The following is a 17,099-nucleotide window of genomic DNA, read 5'->3' on the forward strand; positions in this document are numbered from 1 at the left end:
ACTTACATATTATGTACCATGTCCTTGAAAGTCATTAATATTTGTTAAAAGACAACATAAATATGAAATATATAAACATTACAATTGTTACATTTTCACTGGGAACTTTAATGGAACTGCTGGAATATATATCTAAACTTGAAGCTAATTAGCTGTAAGTATTGCAAGATAAGGGATTGCTTAAGTAAATGTCATGGCAGACAGTTTGAAATTCAACGTAAAAGTCTCACAGCCGCTAAAAAGAAATACTTGAATGGCCATCAGCTTTAATGGTTTCTAATGGCTGCTCGGCATGTTAATACCCAGAGGGTGGCGTTGTCTACATCCATATCTTCATTGGAGCTGAACGTATGTATGTTGATGCGGCACAACAAGCCTGGAACAGAGTTGTTATGGATGCAGCTGAACAGCTTGCTATTCTGCTCTATTTCATGGCGAACAGAGTCTGGCGCTTTCTTCTTTCACCCACTGGCCTTGAGAATATGTTAAGGACGTTGAAGACCCACTGTATAGAGTGGGTTTTAGTGGAGTAAGCTCTTGGGGATGTCGTTTGGCTGCCTATCCAAATTCCCATGCATGAAATTATCGTACATATTTTGCTTCAATTTGTTTGTATGAATTTTCATGCAAATTACAGCTTATTCCTCATTGATTTTATAGTTAATCCTTGAATAAATGCATATTAAAAACACGTTTTAATTTTCATAATTTGTTTTATTTGTTTTTCTTTTTATTGTAGCCATTTTGAGTTACGACAGATTTTTGAAATAAACAACACAACAATAACAAAAAAAGAGAAACAATAAAATGCGTCCATGAAGCTTAAATCGCATTTACCTTTTCGTTCTTTTCTGTTTGCATCTTCTTGTTCTGTTCATTGTCCTTCTCGTCCGTGTGCTGTTTCTGTTTCTGTTGTTGTTGTTGTTGTAGTTGTTTATTGCTGATGCATGCTGATCTGATGATTAGAATCTAACATATGCTTAATATCCTATATGCCAATATGTACCGTACTGTACTGCACTGCACTCCCTCCTTACCAGTCGGTCACGATTCGTCTGGGGTTTGAGTTTTAGGACAGGAGGGAACTACGTTGTGGGTCTTAATATTACAATCAAACTTGTTATACTTAATCAGCGCCCCTAGGGGGGCGTTCGATAAACTGATAGATACAATTTACAATTACTTTAAACTTACATCCGCATGGGGATGACCATTGCTCCAGGGTTAAGGGAATTTCGTAGCTGCTGCCTGCTGCTGGTCGGTCTGCTGGTGAATCAATATTCAAAACTATTTGCTTCGGCCACAACTGTGGCTCTCTACGATCGCTATGAGACTGTGTGTGGGTGTGTGGGAGAGGGGTGGGTGGTGAGACTGTGTAAGTATATATATCTTTATATATATATATACATATACATATGTATAGGTTTAATCTGCTGCAACGGTACTGTTTGCCTCCTAGTGCCGATCCCGGGAGTCGGAACGGCTGCGACGATCCCTTGAGAAGCTGCGACTGCGTGTCCTCGACCTTCTGGGTGACCTCGATCTGAAATTAGATGGGGATATGGGCACCACAGATAGAGATAGACAGAGAGAGAGAGAGAAAGAGTGGGAGAAACAGAGAGGAAAGAGAGAGAGAGAGAGAGAAATACAAATTAATAGTTTCGTGCACTTGTCGCTGTCTGAAAATGAATGTAATAATTAGCAAATTCCTTAATATGTAGGTATAGTTGATAGTTGAGAATGTAGAGTCTCGATCGAACAACACACACAACTTGAACAGAGTCGGGCTGGGCTGGGCTGGGCTGGACTGTGGGTTGAGCTGAGCAGAGCTGAGGTTGAGGTCGAGGTCGAGTTGGAGTTGGAGGTTGAGCTGATCTGATCTGAACGAAGGCAGAGCTGAGCTGAGCGGAGTTGATTGGAGCTGAGCTGAGCTGTGAGCTGGGAGCTGAGCTGGCTCTTCAGCTTGGTTGAGGTGGTCGAGATTTGAGTTGAGGTGGCAGACTTTTGTGGCAGACTGTGGCAGACTTTTGGGCCCCGGTTGGTTACGAAAGCGTTGGTGGTGGTGTGACTTTACATAAGTAGTTGGTGGTGGTGGTGGTTGGTTGGTTGGTTGGTGGTTGATTGACTGGTTGATTGGTTGGTTGGTTGGTTGCTTAGTTGGTTGATTGATTTGATTGATTTTGGTTGGTTGATGATCAGAGCAGAGCAGAGCAGAGCAGACTGAGAAGACTGTAGTTGTAGTTGTAGTAATAGTAGCTGTTGTTGTTGTTGAGTTGTAGTTGTTGTTGTTGTTGAGTTGTTGTTGTAGTTGTAGTTAGAGGACAGTTGATACGATATTCTGATACTGATATTCTGATTTCGATTGATTAAGTGTCTGTGGTGGTTGTGGATTGGTGGTACTGTGGTGGTTTTTTTTGGTGTGTTGTTTTTGGTGATGACTGTACTTTCTTTTTTGGTTTGCTTTGTTTTTTTTTGCTTGTTTGATCGCCTTTTCTGGCTGCAGCTGAAGAAGTTGGTCGGAGCTGAATGGAGAAGCAGTAGTGGAAGCAGCAGCATCAGTAGAAGCGGCAACTGTGGAGGAATGATGGGTGGCGGTGGTGGTGGTAGCTGAGCTGAAGACGCCGCCATCCGAGTTGCTTAAGATGGTGATACAAGACGAGACGTGACGTGTCGTTACCAGACCAGACCATAGCAGGACGAGACGAGATGAGCAGAGACGACGACGACGAGGGCCACGCTCCTGGTGCTAGCTTGATTGATTGCTTTTGATCGGATTGCTTGCTTGCGCTGGTTGGCATTGGCATTGTTGGTGAAGAGGTTTTGCTTTGAGTCGATCGGGTATTTGCATGCACACACATTGTATATATACAGATATATAGAGCAGAGACCATTAGCGTGAACAACATTTATCGCAAGACACAAAAAATAAAAAGAGGAGAACGATCAAAAAGAAAACAAAAACAGAAACAAACATAAGAACAGGAAACGGAAAACGAAACCACAAAAAATAATACAAAGGAAAGAGAGAGAGAGTTACTAAAAAATAAAGGAACAGAATAGATGATTTTGGTTAATGCTGTTAGTTCGAGTATAGTTTTGACAAAACATTTAGCTTCTTCGCTGCAGTCGTTGTGGTGGCTGGCTTTTGGGGCTAAGCTGCGCTTCTGCTTGGTTTCATACTTGCTGCGATTGAAGAAGGGTTGGCATTGGCATTGGCATTGCATTAGCGTGAAGGCAGCCTCAAGAGAGCTGATCGATCGATCGAACTTTGAGCAGAGGTGAGCAGAGGAAGAGGTGCAACTACTGGAAGGTCACCAACAAGAACCAGCAACGGGTAGGGGGGCCCAATCGCAAATAAATGGATCGACCATTCCCCATTGCCAGCACTAAAGTCTTGTTGGTGTTTGCTTTTGATGGTTGTTGTTGAATTGCTGTTGTTGTTGTAATAGTAGTAGTACATAGTAGTAGTAGTAGTAGTGGCAGTAGTAGCTGTTGTTGTAGCTGTAGCTGTTGTTGTTGCTGTTGCTGGTAGGCTGCGCTGAAGATGGCAAATGATGTGGTGGTTGTTTGGTGATGATGAGGTTGGGGACAAATCGTTCGACTTGAAGCTCTGCAGAGAAGTGTGGTCGAGGCCTAAGAACGTTGACGTTGGACCAAGTTGGTTGCAAGTTGGCTGAATGAAGCGTTGGCTGGATTCGATTGCAATTGGGATTGGGGTTGGATTGGATTGGTTTGGATTGGTGTCTGTATCTGGGTTTCGTTTCGGTTGGAGTGTCGTGTGTGTTTCTGTTAGAGTTTGCTTTGGCTTTGGTTTCGTATGGATTCCCTGGAGCATTAATAGTGTTGCGGGGCTGTGGCGCTCTTTGGCTGTCGCACTTGCTGCTACTTCTGGTGTGGCTTTGTGTAGTTATTGGGTGGAATAGAAGTAGCAGCAGTAGCTGCTGATGAGTGAGAGATGAACACGATGCGGCGCCGCTCGCTGATCGCTGCAGTCAACAATATTTGCTTGCAACAGAACATAAATCAGAAGAAACAAAAGAAAAACAAAAAAATGAACCATGACTGATGTGTGTGTGTGTGGTTGGGTGGGTGTGTGTGTGCTGTTGGTTATTGCTGTTGCTGTTTTCTGTTGCTGCTGCAGCCGTAGCCATAACCATAGCCATAGCCATGGGCCTCTGGTTGTTGGTTGTTGTTGATGATGGTGTGGACTGGACTGGACTGACTGCACCCATGGATCCCATCCCATCCTGTAGGTGGTGATTGTGGTGGCATTGGTGTGCTTGTGGTGGAAGGGAGCATGTGTGCATATTGAGTGTTGCAGTAATCGTCAATTGTTGCTGTCAACGGAATATATCGAACTTGTTGAAGTAGCAGAAATCGGCAAATATCATACTAGGGCCACAACACAATTGCCTTGGCAGTTGGCAATTGTTGGTTGTGGTGTATGCTATTGTTGGTGTTCTTGTTGGAGTTGGAGTTGGTGGTGGTGAAATGTGTGTCTGAGGAGGAGCAGGAGCTGTAGTAGTTGTGAGACGTGAACTTGTTCTGGTGGTGGTGGTGGTGGTTGTTGTTGTAGTAGTAGTTCTTGTTGAAGGAAGAGGAGTAGTAGAAGTTCTAGTAGTAGTAGCTGTTGTTGTTGTTCTTATTGTTGTAGTTGTTGTTGTTGTTGTGCTTGTAGTAGTAGAAGACTTGATCCTGCAAAATGATTGTGAAACCACATTAAAACTGGCTCCATTCGTTCCATTTTATCATTGCAAGTTACAAAAACACAACATAATTTTCTTTTCTCTTGTTTTGTTTTTTTTTGGGTTTTGTTCAACCACTCCCCCCTTCACCTAACCCCCTACCCCATCCTCGGCCAGGCCGAGTCTGTGCGAAATGAATGTGAAAAGCATAAGAACAGTATGATGCATCGGTGCACAGCGATGCGGATGCGGATGAGGTTAAATTTTTTTGCATGCAAAAGAGGCGGCCTAGCAGCATCTGCCTGTTTGGCCCGTAGGACGTTGGACGCAGACGGCACGGCTGACCCTCAGCGGCACCTCGGACAACTTGTGCGCCCGCGACTGTTTCCCCACTGTGCAGACGCCACTGTGCGCGCACCAGGCATGGACATGTAATCATTGTTTTCTTTTTTTCTTTCTTTCTCTTGTGTATGTATACTCAAATCGATTTTTTCGCAACCACACGCACGCACACATGCACGGTTCGATGGCACCATAAATATTCTGCACATCTGCATGCGCGCGGGTGCGCGTGTGTCTGTGTGTGTGAGTGTGTATGCACCTACACATGGAAACGAAAATATTAATAATTTCATAACCTATTGCCGAGACTCACCTATATCGTCCACCGCCGTCCCCAGTACGGGCACCACCGCCGCCACCGCCTCCACTACCGCTTCGGGCACCACGACGCGGTCCACCGCCACCGCCTCCGCCACCACCACCGCCGCCGCCGCCACCACCGCGTCCTTCGCGTGACCGACCAGAAGACATTTCCACGCGAATGCGTGTACCACAGCAACGGGTACCGTCCAGGCCACGGGTTGCGTCCTCTGCATCTCGTCGGTCTTCGAACTCCACAAAGGCAAAACCGGGCGGGTTGCGGGCCACCCAAACGTTGCGCAAGGGTCCATACTTGCTGAATGCGTTCTCAATCTCGTATTTGGACGCAGATGAGCCCAGGTTTCCCACGTAGACTTTGCAGGCAAGGTCCCATTCCCGGTACCGTGGCATTTTGGCGATGTGTGTAAGTGAGGTGTCGTCGGGCGTACAAATACTTAATGCTTTTACTTTTTTTTCCACAATTAGTTTAGCAATTGCGTTGCTAAAAATGTACGTTTTCCAGCAATTGCGGGCACACCCAGCAAAAAATTTTTCAGATATGATTTTCCATTGAAAAGAAAGATGGCTGCCAGCCGATAGGTACGCTATTGCTACCCTGGTAGTGCGATATCGATCTATGGACGTTTTTTTTGCGATACTCTCCAAATTTAACATTTAAGCAACATATGATTGTAAAATACATTAAATGCAGCATTAATTGTGTGATTCTATTTGAAAATTAATACAACTATAACAAGAGTTTTAGCGACCAATCGATAGTTCTTGTGTCAAAAATTAGCACAGCTGCAGCCCTGGTCGATTTCACATATCACTGCTCACAGCTGTCGGCCCTACTATTATTTAATATAGACCACAATTCCCTTGGACATTTCGTTTTTAAGAAAAGTTAAATTAAACGTGACAAAACAAAATGGCAAAAAGTCCGGAAAATATTGCTATCGACCAACTGGACAAGGACCAGATGAAAACGGTGAGTGGGCAGCCAATTGTAGCGCTTTCGAGCAACGTGATGCAATGCAGCCGCTGAAATCCATCCACATTGTGGTACAAATGTTCTAATCGCCGATCCATCACATGTAGTTCTCCGACTTTCTGATGTCGTACAACCGGCTATCCGAAATGTGCTTCTCAGACTGCGTTCGCGACTTCACATCCCGCGACGTGAAGGAGAACGAGGTAAGTGGAGGAGAATTGAGTCGATGGTCCGAGTATCCTCATTCGGTTTGGTTGATTTGCAGGAGAAATGCTCGCTGAACTGCATGGAAAAGTATCTCAAGATGAATCAGCGGGTGTCGCAGCGCTTCCAGGAATTCCAAATGATTGCCAACGAGAATGCCCTGGCCATGGTTAAGAAGACTGGCAAATAGAACTAACTAAGGATTATATTAAGCAAAAGGACACACAAAAACATGAAACAATAAACAAGGAAATGAATGCATTTTTGTTGCATTTGTGTAAACAATAAAGAAAACCAAACAGCCCAAGCGCCTGGAATTGTTCGTTCTATTTCGATGAATCAAATGTGCTTTATTGTTGATTTATTTACGGGCTAGAGATCTCGATTAAATGTGATTCGGATCGATCGTTTGGTTGGTTGGTTTTTTGCCACAGCGACTGCAGCCGAACCTTTTCGCAGTTCAGCCTCATGGCATTGTTTACAATAGAGGGGAAAAGCCGCAGCTGCTTATGTGCTAAATGCCTAAAAACTACGTTTAAGTAACGTTAAGACAGGGCCATACATATTTGCGTCTACCGTCGTGACGTGCCCCTGCATCTCTCTGACACAGGCGCGGAGTTCAATCATTGACTACGGCGATCTGTTCTCTTAATTAGGCTTAATTTATATTAAAAGCCCTCGCCTACGGCTTGCTATTCAATACTAGGGGTTATGCGCGGTTCGGGTCGCCTTATGCATGGTCTCTACGGGGTATGCGGATCGGTGCGGGCAGCTACTAGCCCTGCTCTCGCTCAGATTCAATGACTGGTGGTGGGCGCCTCTGCAGGAAAACCCTCGGCCTCGTTGATCAATGCATACTCCAGAATGACGCGTCCCTCCTTGTATCTAGAGTGAGGGAAGTGCGGGGTGAGCCTTTTGCTTGGTCAGGGATGCGGGTGCGGGTACTCACTTCTGGGACTCCTCGGTGGCAAACTCGTACATCCAGCCCAGCTTGGCGCCGCAGTTCTTGCACATGACGTCGCGCACCATGTGCCGTCCGGTGAGCATCACACGCTCCTGTATGTTGCTGAAGGTCAGGTTGACCACGCGCTTGAACAGATACGCACGGCCTGTGGGAACGTTGAGATATAATCACAAATGCGATTCCAGCTGCCACCCGTTGCATAACTCGGGCCATTGCTTACCCGTCGCCCCGGTGAATCTTGTGCTGATCAGTTGGCTGCGGTTGGTCAGGTTCGTGTGGCACTGGGCGCAATTGAATAGCTTCAGGCCTCCCAGGTGCTCCAGAAATACGCGTCCCATTTTCTCTCCCTCTCTCGCTCGCTCTTGCGCTGTCTTTCCCCTGGCTGCGTTAGTGTGCGTGTATGCTAGAGATTGATGTGATTGCGGTCGTGTTTGTGTGTGGCAGGCAGCGTTCCTTTGTTTGCCTTGGGATCTAGGCGAAAATAAATGGTTAAAGTGCTACTCCCAGACGGTGTGTCACAGTTGTAATGCTTATCTGCTGTGCTTTTGTTTTGGAGTACACTAATGGCCTGGCCTCTCCTCACTTTGCACAACAACAAGCTGCACACCAATGATATGTCATGCACACACATACCTCACCCCCAGCTGTTGGGTTTACACTTGACTGTTGTCCTTCAGCAGTGGCTGGTAACCCCAGGAGAGGGACAATTACAGATTTAATAACTGATGTGGCGCGCGTCCAAGGCAGCTACTGACAATCAATCACCGATGAAGATTTTTACAACTTGCTTAATGCGACGCTTGCAAAAAAAAAATGAAAACAAAACGCAATGGAATGTTTTCTAGGGTTGTCGCTTTGTTCTCCTATCGATATCACCATCGATATGATATTCCACTGAAAAAATAATATTTTTGCAACTATGATTAGTTTAAATAAAACGAATTATCTATGACGATTTCCCCATCATGTAAATAACTATTGCTTTTGGATATTTTTAGATTTTTTGATATTTTACTTATCGGTTTATGAGTCGATAACATGTCCAGCCCTGGTCGAACAGCTGCTACTACACGTGATTGTTGTTGGTTGTTGTTTTTCTGGCCTTTTGGCCTTTTAAAATTCGAGTACATTAAAATTTTGGGAAAATCATGTACAAAACGGCTTAATTTAGATTTAAAATATATTAAACATCACCGGTGCAACCAGTGGATCGACCTGTGGCTGCAACGCACTGCAAGTGGAGACCATGTAAATTTCGTTTCAACCCAACCAACCCGTGAAACCGTATTCTGTTACGTCCACACTCCTTCAAACTATTCGCACATAACAAACAAAAAAATATGCAATCCATTCGCTGCCAGGCCCGGATCCTCTTCTCAACCGCCACCAGCACCGGCCGCTCCATCAGACTGAACCTCTTGCGGAATGTTGGCACCGGCACCGGCGCTGGCCCTGGTACTGGCATTGGCACTCCCGGCTCCCGCTCTCGCTCCGAACTGATGCGCAAGCTGCGTGAGTGGCATGCCACTGCGTTCAGCAATAGGTTCCTGCTCTTCACCAACGTGGGCATCTCGCTGACGCTCAGCTGCCTCGGCGATGTCTTGGAGCAACATCTGGAGATCTACAGTGGGGAGATCGAACGCTTCGACAGCCAGCGCACCAGCCACATGGCCATCAGCGGCGTCACCGTGGGCATCATTTGCCACTACTGGTACAAGATGCTGGACAAGCGGATGCCCGGCCGCAGCATGCGCGTCGTGGCCAAGAAGATTGTGCTCGACCAGCTGATATGTTCGCCAGTCTACATCAGCGTCTTCTTTGTCACCCTCGGCCTGCTCGAACAGAAGGACAAGCACGAGGTGTGGGAGGAGATCAAGGAGAAGGCCTGGAAGCTGTACGCGGCCGAGTGGACGGTGTGGCCGGCGGCGCAGTTCATCAACTTCTATTGGATACCCGCCCACTACCGCATCTTCTACGACAATATCATCAGCCTGGGCTACGACGTGCTCACCTCGAAGGTGAAGCACACAAAGTCGCACATCAAGAAGATACCCTAACAGCCACAGTCAGCCACTCAGGGAACGATCTACTGCATTGTAACTATTTATTTTTATTTCGAAATCCTTGTAAATATAGACGAGCCCATGTACACGCCAAAGACGTTGTTGATCTGTCTCTCTGTCTGTCTGTAGCAAGTGCACACCGAGCCGAAGACTGCTGAGCGCAACCAGTTTGATGCACATGTCCATGTGGTTTATGTACACGTAAGTAGGGGACTGTGTAATTGGATATCGGCGGATGTGAATGGCTGCACGAACCGGTTCAAATACCTGCCATGCGAAGGACTTTCGAGTTGGAACTGGAGTAGCAATTGTTGAGAAAATTGTTACAGTGGGAAGCCCTACAGCCTACAGCGTTCTTGGCGCAGCGATGACGCACTTCGATGCCTGTGGATGGCGATAAGAGACCCTCTAGCAACAGTCCCCAAACATGCGATGCCAGGCCCACCTCCTGAGCTTCCACCCTCCTTCGTCTTCAGCACCTTCTTCCCCCCTGCCCCGCTGACATTAGCCAATCGATTGATAAGCTGCGGTTGCCACCGACTTTAAAAATAAATCACGAAACCCATCCCAGTAACCGATAGGAGACTGATAATGAACAAATGTACAGAATCATTCAAAAATAATATATGTACATCATGTGCATGGATGAACAGGCAGAAAGTGTTTGTGTGTTTGCCCATTAATTAATTGCTTGCAATTTTAAATCGTAGAAAATCAATTAAAGGCTGAAAAACATCAGACATTAAAAAGGCAAATTTTTGGCTACAGATTGGGAGCAAAAATTACGAGGAAGTGCTCTAATATTTACCATATTTCCATACTCCCTGTAGGACTGCTGCCGCCACTGAAGTGATTCCTATGGGCAGCTAAACGTGTACAAATCTTTCAACTTATTTTATACTATTCCCCGCTTATCACTCATCAGGTAGCACTCTGTCATCGAACACTTCACGCTACTATTTGGAGACACTGTCGAGCATTTCTTCTTTCATATCCATTAATGAAACGAGCTGCCGCGCAGAGCCTTATCACTGTCAGCGTTTGCTCTTTTTGTTTGGTATTTGGAGAGCGTTTAATTAGAATCGTGCTTGACATTGATAATGAAAGTTGCCAAAAAAATAAAGCAAAAATCCCAAAATATAAATATGCGAGGGACAGAGACAGAGACTCGTAATTAAATGCCATTTGATGGGCAGCAAAATCGAGAGTTGCTTTGAAGCTACTCGAATATAAATGGCGAATTGTTTTGTTTCTTTTTGCCTTTGTCTGGTCTGGCATCAAATTTGAATGTGATTTGCGTTCAATTTATTTGGAGCTTTCCTGTTGTAGTGCCATTTCTTATGGGTATTGTTGGGGATTGTTTAATTTTTGCATTTATGCATGTATTTGTGTCTGGCCCGGGACCAGTTGGGGGGCCTCTTCCAACCAGTTTTGGATTTTTTGAACTGAGAAGATTAATTTTCAGTTTCGGTGTGCAAGCACCAGGCCACAGGTAGCAACCGAATAAGTCGCTTTCGATGGCACTCATACATGTGTACATTCCGATTATGCTGGAATTCGTGAGATTTTTTTATACATAAAATTAAAGATTCGAAGATGGGTACATATGTATGTAGATCATATTATATGCAAAAAAAGAAGTTTTTATCTTTCAGATTTTTTGTTCAGATTTGTAATGAAACATTTTTATTTATGTTGAATTATCTGAAAAACTGGAAAAGTTAGTCCGATAGCCATTTTCTTGGACCGTTCTCTTCCATGTCAGTTAAAAAATATACAGGATCCCAATTAAAATTTGATTTACATGAATAATTATGCTGCATCTGTAGTTCAGATCCATGCAAATGTACATGAAAATGTACGCACATTTATACTTACATAAATAGATATCCCAACTAGATCTATCTGGTTATTCCATATGCCCCCAGCAAATTCGCACACACACCCATACCAATATAGAACAGATATATGTAGAATATCTGCTGACGCACTGCGTCATCTGTCATACATGAGCTGTGTGGTGTGTGGTGTGTGAGATAATCCACACTCGTCGGTTAGCGCTTGCGGATTGGTCAGTTTTCAGGGCTCGTCCGTAATACCGATCAAAAAACTGTACCAGTATATGTTGATTATATAAGACAAGACGGTTGCCGAAGTGGGGAGAAGCGTGCAAAAAAGAATGTGAATGGTAAGCCGCAGGCGATGCCGCGCCGAAGAGCGCGACACACGCGCAGCATAGACACCAATGTTTGTAAGAAAGAGCCAAAGAGTAGCCGCGGCACCGGGCAAAGAGCACGAGTAATGTACGCAACCCGATTCGAACAGGTGCCACTCATACATGCACAGATATGCAGAGGTGTGTGGGTAACATACAAAGTATTTCATTTGGACACTTGCGTCTGTCTGTCTGTCTGTTTGTCAGTCGCCTTGTCGCTCTGTTGCTCTGTCTGTCTTTCTGCCTCTGTTGTCTGACTGATTGACTTGCCAACTAGACACTTTTTTGTTCGTCTCTTTCACGTATTTCTTTGTATGCCGTTTTTTTTTCGTTTCGCCGAATCAAGTTTTCGGCCGCACGACCGGGCCACGCGCAGGTAAATTGCGATCTCGCTCCTACATGCATATGTAAATGGGTGGGTGATCGTGTGTGTGTAACCATTTAGCATAGATTCTAAAACTAAAACATCTGATCAACTAGCTGGTGCTCCTCGATGGCTGCCTTCACCTAAAAGTATGCTAGCTGCAGACTGAAGGATCACATTTCCATTTGGAGTTTGTGTTTCTGTTTCTGTAAACATGACTCAGTGCCCGGTGGCGTCTGTACTACGCTGCGCCAGTCAGCGGTTAACTGTATACGCTGCGCCAGTCAGCAGTTAACTGTATATGCGCTCAACACACCCTTGCATACCCTGCCAGCATCGAAGAAGAGCGAAGAAGAAGTGCGAAGAGCGGCAAAGGTGGAGAACAGTTAGCACATGCATACATACACTTTGCCCAATATTTATGCTTACACTATTGAGAGCAAATACAAATAATGTATCCTCTCATCGGAGAGTTTAATTACGGAGATTTTAAACTATTTTAACTAAATCTCTAAATAGCTAAGACTTATTGTCTCATTATCGCTCATAGCTACTATAAAATGTATTTGGAAATGAACGTGACGACTGTGACTGTACGAATAATTGTTGATCCGAGTGTACAGCATATACACATCTCGTACTTTAATTTGTATGCCCGCTCTTTATGCTTATTGAGAGAGGCCCACGTGTCATTGACTCTCCATTAATTTTGTGACTCTTTTCTACTGGCATCTACCGAATGTCGCACGCGACTTGGACACGAGATCAGCACTGGCCATTAAGAGCGATCGTTAAAAATATCGTAAAAACGTTATGTTCCTCTTACTTTCTCTCTCTCTCTCTCTCTCTATCTCTATATCTGCAAGCCCCCCTGCGATTGTCCCTAACCTTGAAAATTCACAAAAAGAATCAATTAGAGAGATAGTAGCACCCGCAGCTGGTAAACATCGACAAAAAAAAAAACTGTTCTTTTCTTTTATTTTCTCTCATTTTTTTCATAAGTGCTATTTTTGAATGCCAAAGATCGACAGTGAAAATTGGAGGCTAACATGCGGAGGGGGCGCTTCGGTGGCATGTGGCAGGGCGGGATAAGACCTTGAGCAGTAAAAATGTGCGAGGAACGAGTAGAATCGACCGGACAAGAAAATAAAGAAAGATCGCGTAAGCAAATAAATCACTTGAGATCCACCCACGATTTTTGGCCACAATAAATATATGTACAACGTACAGACATATGTATATGTACATTGATACATACTTATGTACATTTATTTATTTTGGCCCAAAATTTGAGCAGGATACTATTCGAGGAGTCTTTGAAAGAAGTTCCATTATTGATAATAACTTTCGATTCAAGCAGGGCCTATTTTTGTCTTTTGCTACATCATTACAGTGGGCAGACTTATCAGCGAACCCCAAAGAAATAAATTCAACCAAAGCACAAAACTGTTCATTAAATTCCCTCTGCACATAAATTTCCAATAAATGTCTGAATTATATTTGAAATGCGTAGCAAGAACCGAAGCACATTACATTTATCATGGGAACAATATATGGGATATATATTATATAAATATATCCCATACCCATATCCGTAATCAAAATGACTTGCGGAATCCAAATCAACGGATGGTCTGCTGACTAAACGCTATCTATTTTATTTATTTTTTTCTTGAATGATTTGTCAGCGAGTGCGTGGTGTGGTTTTTGGGTATGGGTATGGGTATGGGTATGTGTATGGGGTATGGGTGTGTTCTCCTGCGATAAAGCCGCATTCATCAACCTGGCTAACCGATCGTGATCATGTGGTGCTCTGTATCTGTATTTGTATCTGTGCTTCGGACAGTTTTATCTCTCCGCACTCTCTGACAGCCAAAGCTCCGGAAACGTGTATCTTGTGATCGCGGGGAAGGAGGACAGTGGGCGTGGAGTTGATAACTGTGGATGATTGCTTCTTTCATATTTATTTGTTTCGGGGAGGGCGTGTGCTCCAGGGCCTTACGTCAATGGATTGATAAGCGCCCTCCCAAAAAAAGAGCCTCCAGATGATCAGTTGATCAGATTTGTAAGTGCCAGCAAATATGTACCTTTAACTGCCTATATCATACGATTAATACTACGTCGTCCGTAAAACCCTATAGCCCCCCGCGGCATTACGAACAAAGCGATATTTGAATTTGTGAATCGCATTGAATTGGATCATTCGAGACTCGTTGGGGACAGGGGCAGCGCATGCCCAAGCGGGGTGCCACAATTCCATTTGCCTCGACATAGTTGGCCGTTGCCTGCGATTAAAGTAGCTCGATCTCCGCTGAACCCCAATACGATTTTACGTCATTGTACGTACAAATGCACCACCACCAACACCACCAACACCACCACCACCCTCCGCCAGCTGCTCCACCCGTCCATCAAGTGCGTAATTTGCGAATTCGAGTTCGATTTTAAATTAGCAAGAACTCAAGCCCAATTTTGGGCTAACAAACAACAACAAGTGATAAAAACAATATGAATATTTACAGGAAGTCAAAAATAGGGGGAAATGGAATACTCATTAGCATATTTTACGAGTCTCTTACTCTGCTTTGAAATGGTAGAAAATGAAGCACTTTAATGGTTGAAAAAAAAGAACCCATAGTTGAGATTTCTGGAAGGTATATCTGTTATATCTCTATCCGTGTGCACATCTTTAAGTCTGTGATCAGGAAATGCGCCTCGATTCCTTCTGGTTATTGCCACTTTCAGGAATCCAGTACACTCCCCTGTGGGACGGTGGCTGCTTCGCCGATGACGCGTTCGGTTATCAAGGTAAGGAGAACGGATTGAAAATAAGTCATCAAAACAATAACAAAATTATTGTAAAGAATCAGGGGAAAAAACAAGTCAGTCGGGGAGGTGGGGAAGGGGCAGTGGGAGGTTAAGGCAGCATATTACGCATACGCCTCATGTGGCGACGTTGAATATACACACAGATGTACACATACATATGTACATATGTACATATGTACATATATGTATGTATTTATGTATTTATATGTATGAGAAAAGTGGGCCCGCTTCAAGCGAACGCGCCTCCAAAAAGCACTCACCCACACACATGCAGATAGCGAGATATTGTATACATGCACGGACACACCCCCTCAACCGCACACACACACACATACAGTTTGTTGTTCACACAAATGTGGGCGTCCTTGATCATGCCTTCGCATGTAAGGCAAGCAGTGTAAGCAGTGCAAGCAGTTCAGTGACTTTTGTTCTCGATGTGCAGTGCTGATGCACATACTTACATACATAAATACATATTGTACATACATACATACATATGTATATACATTGATCATAAGTTGTCGTTTGGCCTGCCCGACCATTACACTTTCGCTCAGTGCACGATTGTTGTTGTTTATCTTTCAGTTACGTCGGAATGTACGTACAGACATACATACATACATATGCACGTGGGAATCGTTTATCATGTTGTTTTCGTGCAATTTTGTTGACCTTCGCCTTAAAATATAATTAATAACAATAACACCCCATACTAAAGAACGACGGAGATTGAGTGAGAGCACGCCAGCGAAAGGAAAAGGAAGGTCAAACGCAACCACTGTGACCCACTAAGGAGCGGAGGAGACCAACATTACACAAACACAAATGGACAGAGAGAGAGAGAGAGAGAGAGAGAGAGATAGAGAAAGACCCACAGACACACATTACAGCAGGGTCAGAGAGCCACAAGCGACGGAGGCACACTCTGTCCAGTACATTGACATTGAAATTATTCGTATTTGTATCGCACGATAGATAGGGCAGCGTTAATTTATTTGTTTATCAACCAGCCAAGCACCGCAGCAGCCAAAGAGTAAGCAAAATCAGCAAGAGAGCAGCCTGCAGAGCGCAATGTAATGCTCGCTCTTCCCTATGCTCCCCGCTCTCTGCGCTGCTTTATGCTCTCTTAAGTTACACCCAAAGCACATGGCAGTGGACAGACAGCATAAAAGCTATGATCATGATGTTTTCGTTTTAGATATTGCATCAGCCAGGATTCAAATTGGTGTCTAGTCTACACACATCCATCTCCACATACATTTGTGTGTATGCACCTTTCACGAGTATTTTTTTTTGCACAATCTGTTGGTTGGAAAAACAACACAAAACGTGGAACAAACCGCCTTATCAGTTTGGGAAACTACAAATAAAAAAAGTAACAGGAAAACGACAAAAATATAGCGAAATGTGCGCGTCATATTGTTCAGCTGAGTGGAAAAACAAATTTCCTTTTTATATATTTCCCACACCATTTATTTCGCATGATAAAAGAAGGAAGCCATGAAAAAACGGAACTGTTTCCTTAGCCAGGTAGTAGCAGAAGGAACTGGCGATAACATGTGTGCAAGAACAATTTTCCATACCATACAATCCCGATCATTTCCGTAGCTTTCCTGGGACAAACGGAGATAGTGGCAGAGGTAAAGAAAATGAACTTAATGAACGTTTTAATCGGCTGGCGGAGCATTATCTATGGGTAGCGCTGGAAAAACCCCATCGAAAATACAATCATACATACATATGTCAATAGATACATATACAGAAGAAAAACGGATAATTCCACAAATATTTATGTACATATTCATGCATGTACATACCTGGCCATATATGTAGTACTTATTTATTTATGTTCTCACATTTAATGGAAAAGTACACACAACAGGCACCCAAACCGCGGGTAAACAAAGAAAGAACTAGAGAAACCAGAAGAGAAAAAGCAGCCTAAAATTCAACTCGTACAAATATGTCACCCAAAATGAACTGAAAATAATGGCCTGAAATTGGTTTTTTGCGCCGGTTCCCAAAAAGCAACAAAAAGTCCACGAAAAAAATGCTAAAAAAAAACATGAAAGAACAAAAAAATTGGTTGCCTACCAAAGATCGTCTCGTCGGATCGGTGGTGCGTCCAAATAAGTACGT

At 44.1% G+C, this 17,099-nt stretch overlaps 4 protein-coding genes across 9 annotated transcripts; 2 read left to right on the forward strand and 2 right to left on the reverse strand.

Annotated features, from left to right (window-relative positions):
• Positions 1-937: 937 nt before the first annotated feature.
• Positions 938-5,908, reverse strand: LOC117903736 (RNA-binding protein 1). Of its 4 annotated transcripts, none has more exons than XM_034816096.1 (3): positions 5,341-5,896; positions 1,418-1,543; positions 938-1,387 (listed from the first exon to the last, which is right to left on the reverse strand). In XM_034816096.1, the coding sequence occupies exons 1-2, from the start codon at positions 5,736-5,738 to the stop codon at positions 1,456-1,458; spliced, it is 486 nt and encodes a 161-aa protein (XP_034671987.1). In that variant the 5' UTR covers positions 5,739-5,896; the 3' UTR covers positions 938-1,387; positions 1,418-1,455. The 4 variants fall into 4 exon arrangements, 3 of the variants coding, with proteins under 3 accessions (XP_034671987.1, XP_034671986.1, XP_034671985.1); XR_004649527.1 differs by lacking the exons at positions 938-1,387; positions 1,418-1,543 and adding exons at positions 1,589-2,125; positions 4,281-4,695 and having other exon boundaries at positions 5,341-5,908; XM_034816095.1 differs by having other exon boundaries at positions 938-1,543.
• A 244-nt stretch (positions 5,909-6,152) lies between these two features.
• Positions 6,153-15,789, forward strand: LOC117903739 (mitochondrial import inner membrane translocase subunit Tim9). 2 transcript variants are annotated; one of them, XM_034816102.1, is made up of 4 exons: positions 6,153-6,318; positions 6,429-6,524; positions 6,587-6,752; positions 15,767-15,789. In XM_034816102.1, the coding sequence occupies exons 1-3, from the start codon at positions 6,259-6,261 to the stop codon at positions 6,713-6,715; spliced, it is 285 nt and encodes a 94-aa protein (XP_034671993.1). In that variant the 5' UTR covers positions 6,153-6,258; the 3' UTR covers positions 6,716-6,752; positions 15,767-15,789. The 2 variants fall into 2 exon arrangements, with proteins under 2 accessions (XP_034671993.1, XP_034671992.1); XM_034816101.1 differs by lacking the exon at positions 15,767-15,789 and having other exon boundaries at positions 6,154-6,318; positions 6,587-6,869.
• On the reverse strand, positions 6,870-8,312 carry LOC117903738 (protein yippee). The gene is made up of 4 exons (XM_034816100.1): positions 8,123-8,312; positions 7,710-7,960; positions 7,475-7,634; positions 6,870-7,410 (listed from the first exon to the last, which is right to left on the reverse strand). Exons 2-4 carry the CDS (start codon positions 7,825-7,827, stop codon positions 7,323-7,325), a joined length of 366 nt encoding a protein of 121 aa, XP_034671991.1. The 5' UTR covers positions 7,828-7,960; positions 8,123-8,312; the 3' UTR covers positions 6,870-7,322.
• LOC117903737 (mpv17-like protein 2) lies at positions 8,555-9,647 on the forward strand. 2 transcript variants are annotated; one of them, XM_034816098.1, is made up of 2 exons: positions 8,556-8,737; positions 8,851-9,647. In XM_034816098.1, exon 2 carries the CDS (start codon positions 8,989-8,991, stop codon positions 9,544-9,546), a length of 558 nt encoding a protein of 185 aa, XP_034671989.1. In that variant the 5' UTR covers positions 8,556-8,737; positions 8,851-8,988; the 3' UTR covers positions 9,547-9,647. The 2 variants fall into 2 exon arrangements, with proteins under 2 accessions (XP_034671988.1, XP_034671989.1); XM_034816097.1 differs by having other exon boundaries at positions 8,555-9,647.
• Positions 15,790-17,099: the final 1,310 nt, after the last annotated feature.

The sequence above is a fragment of the Drosophila subobscura genome, chromosome A (assembly GCF_008121235.1).
Source record: "Drosophila subobscura isolate 14011-0131.10 chromosome A, UCBerk_Dsub_1.0, whole genome shotgun sequence".
Classification (NCBI taxonomy): domain Eukaryota; kingdom Metazoa; phylum Arthropoda; class Insecta; order Diptera; family Drosophilidae; genus Drosophila; species Drosophila subobscura.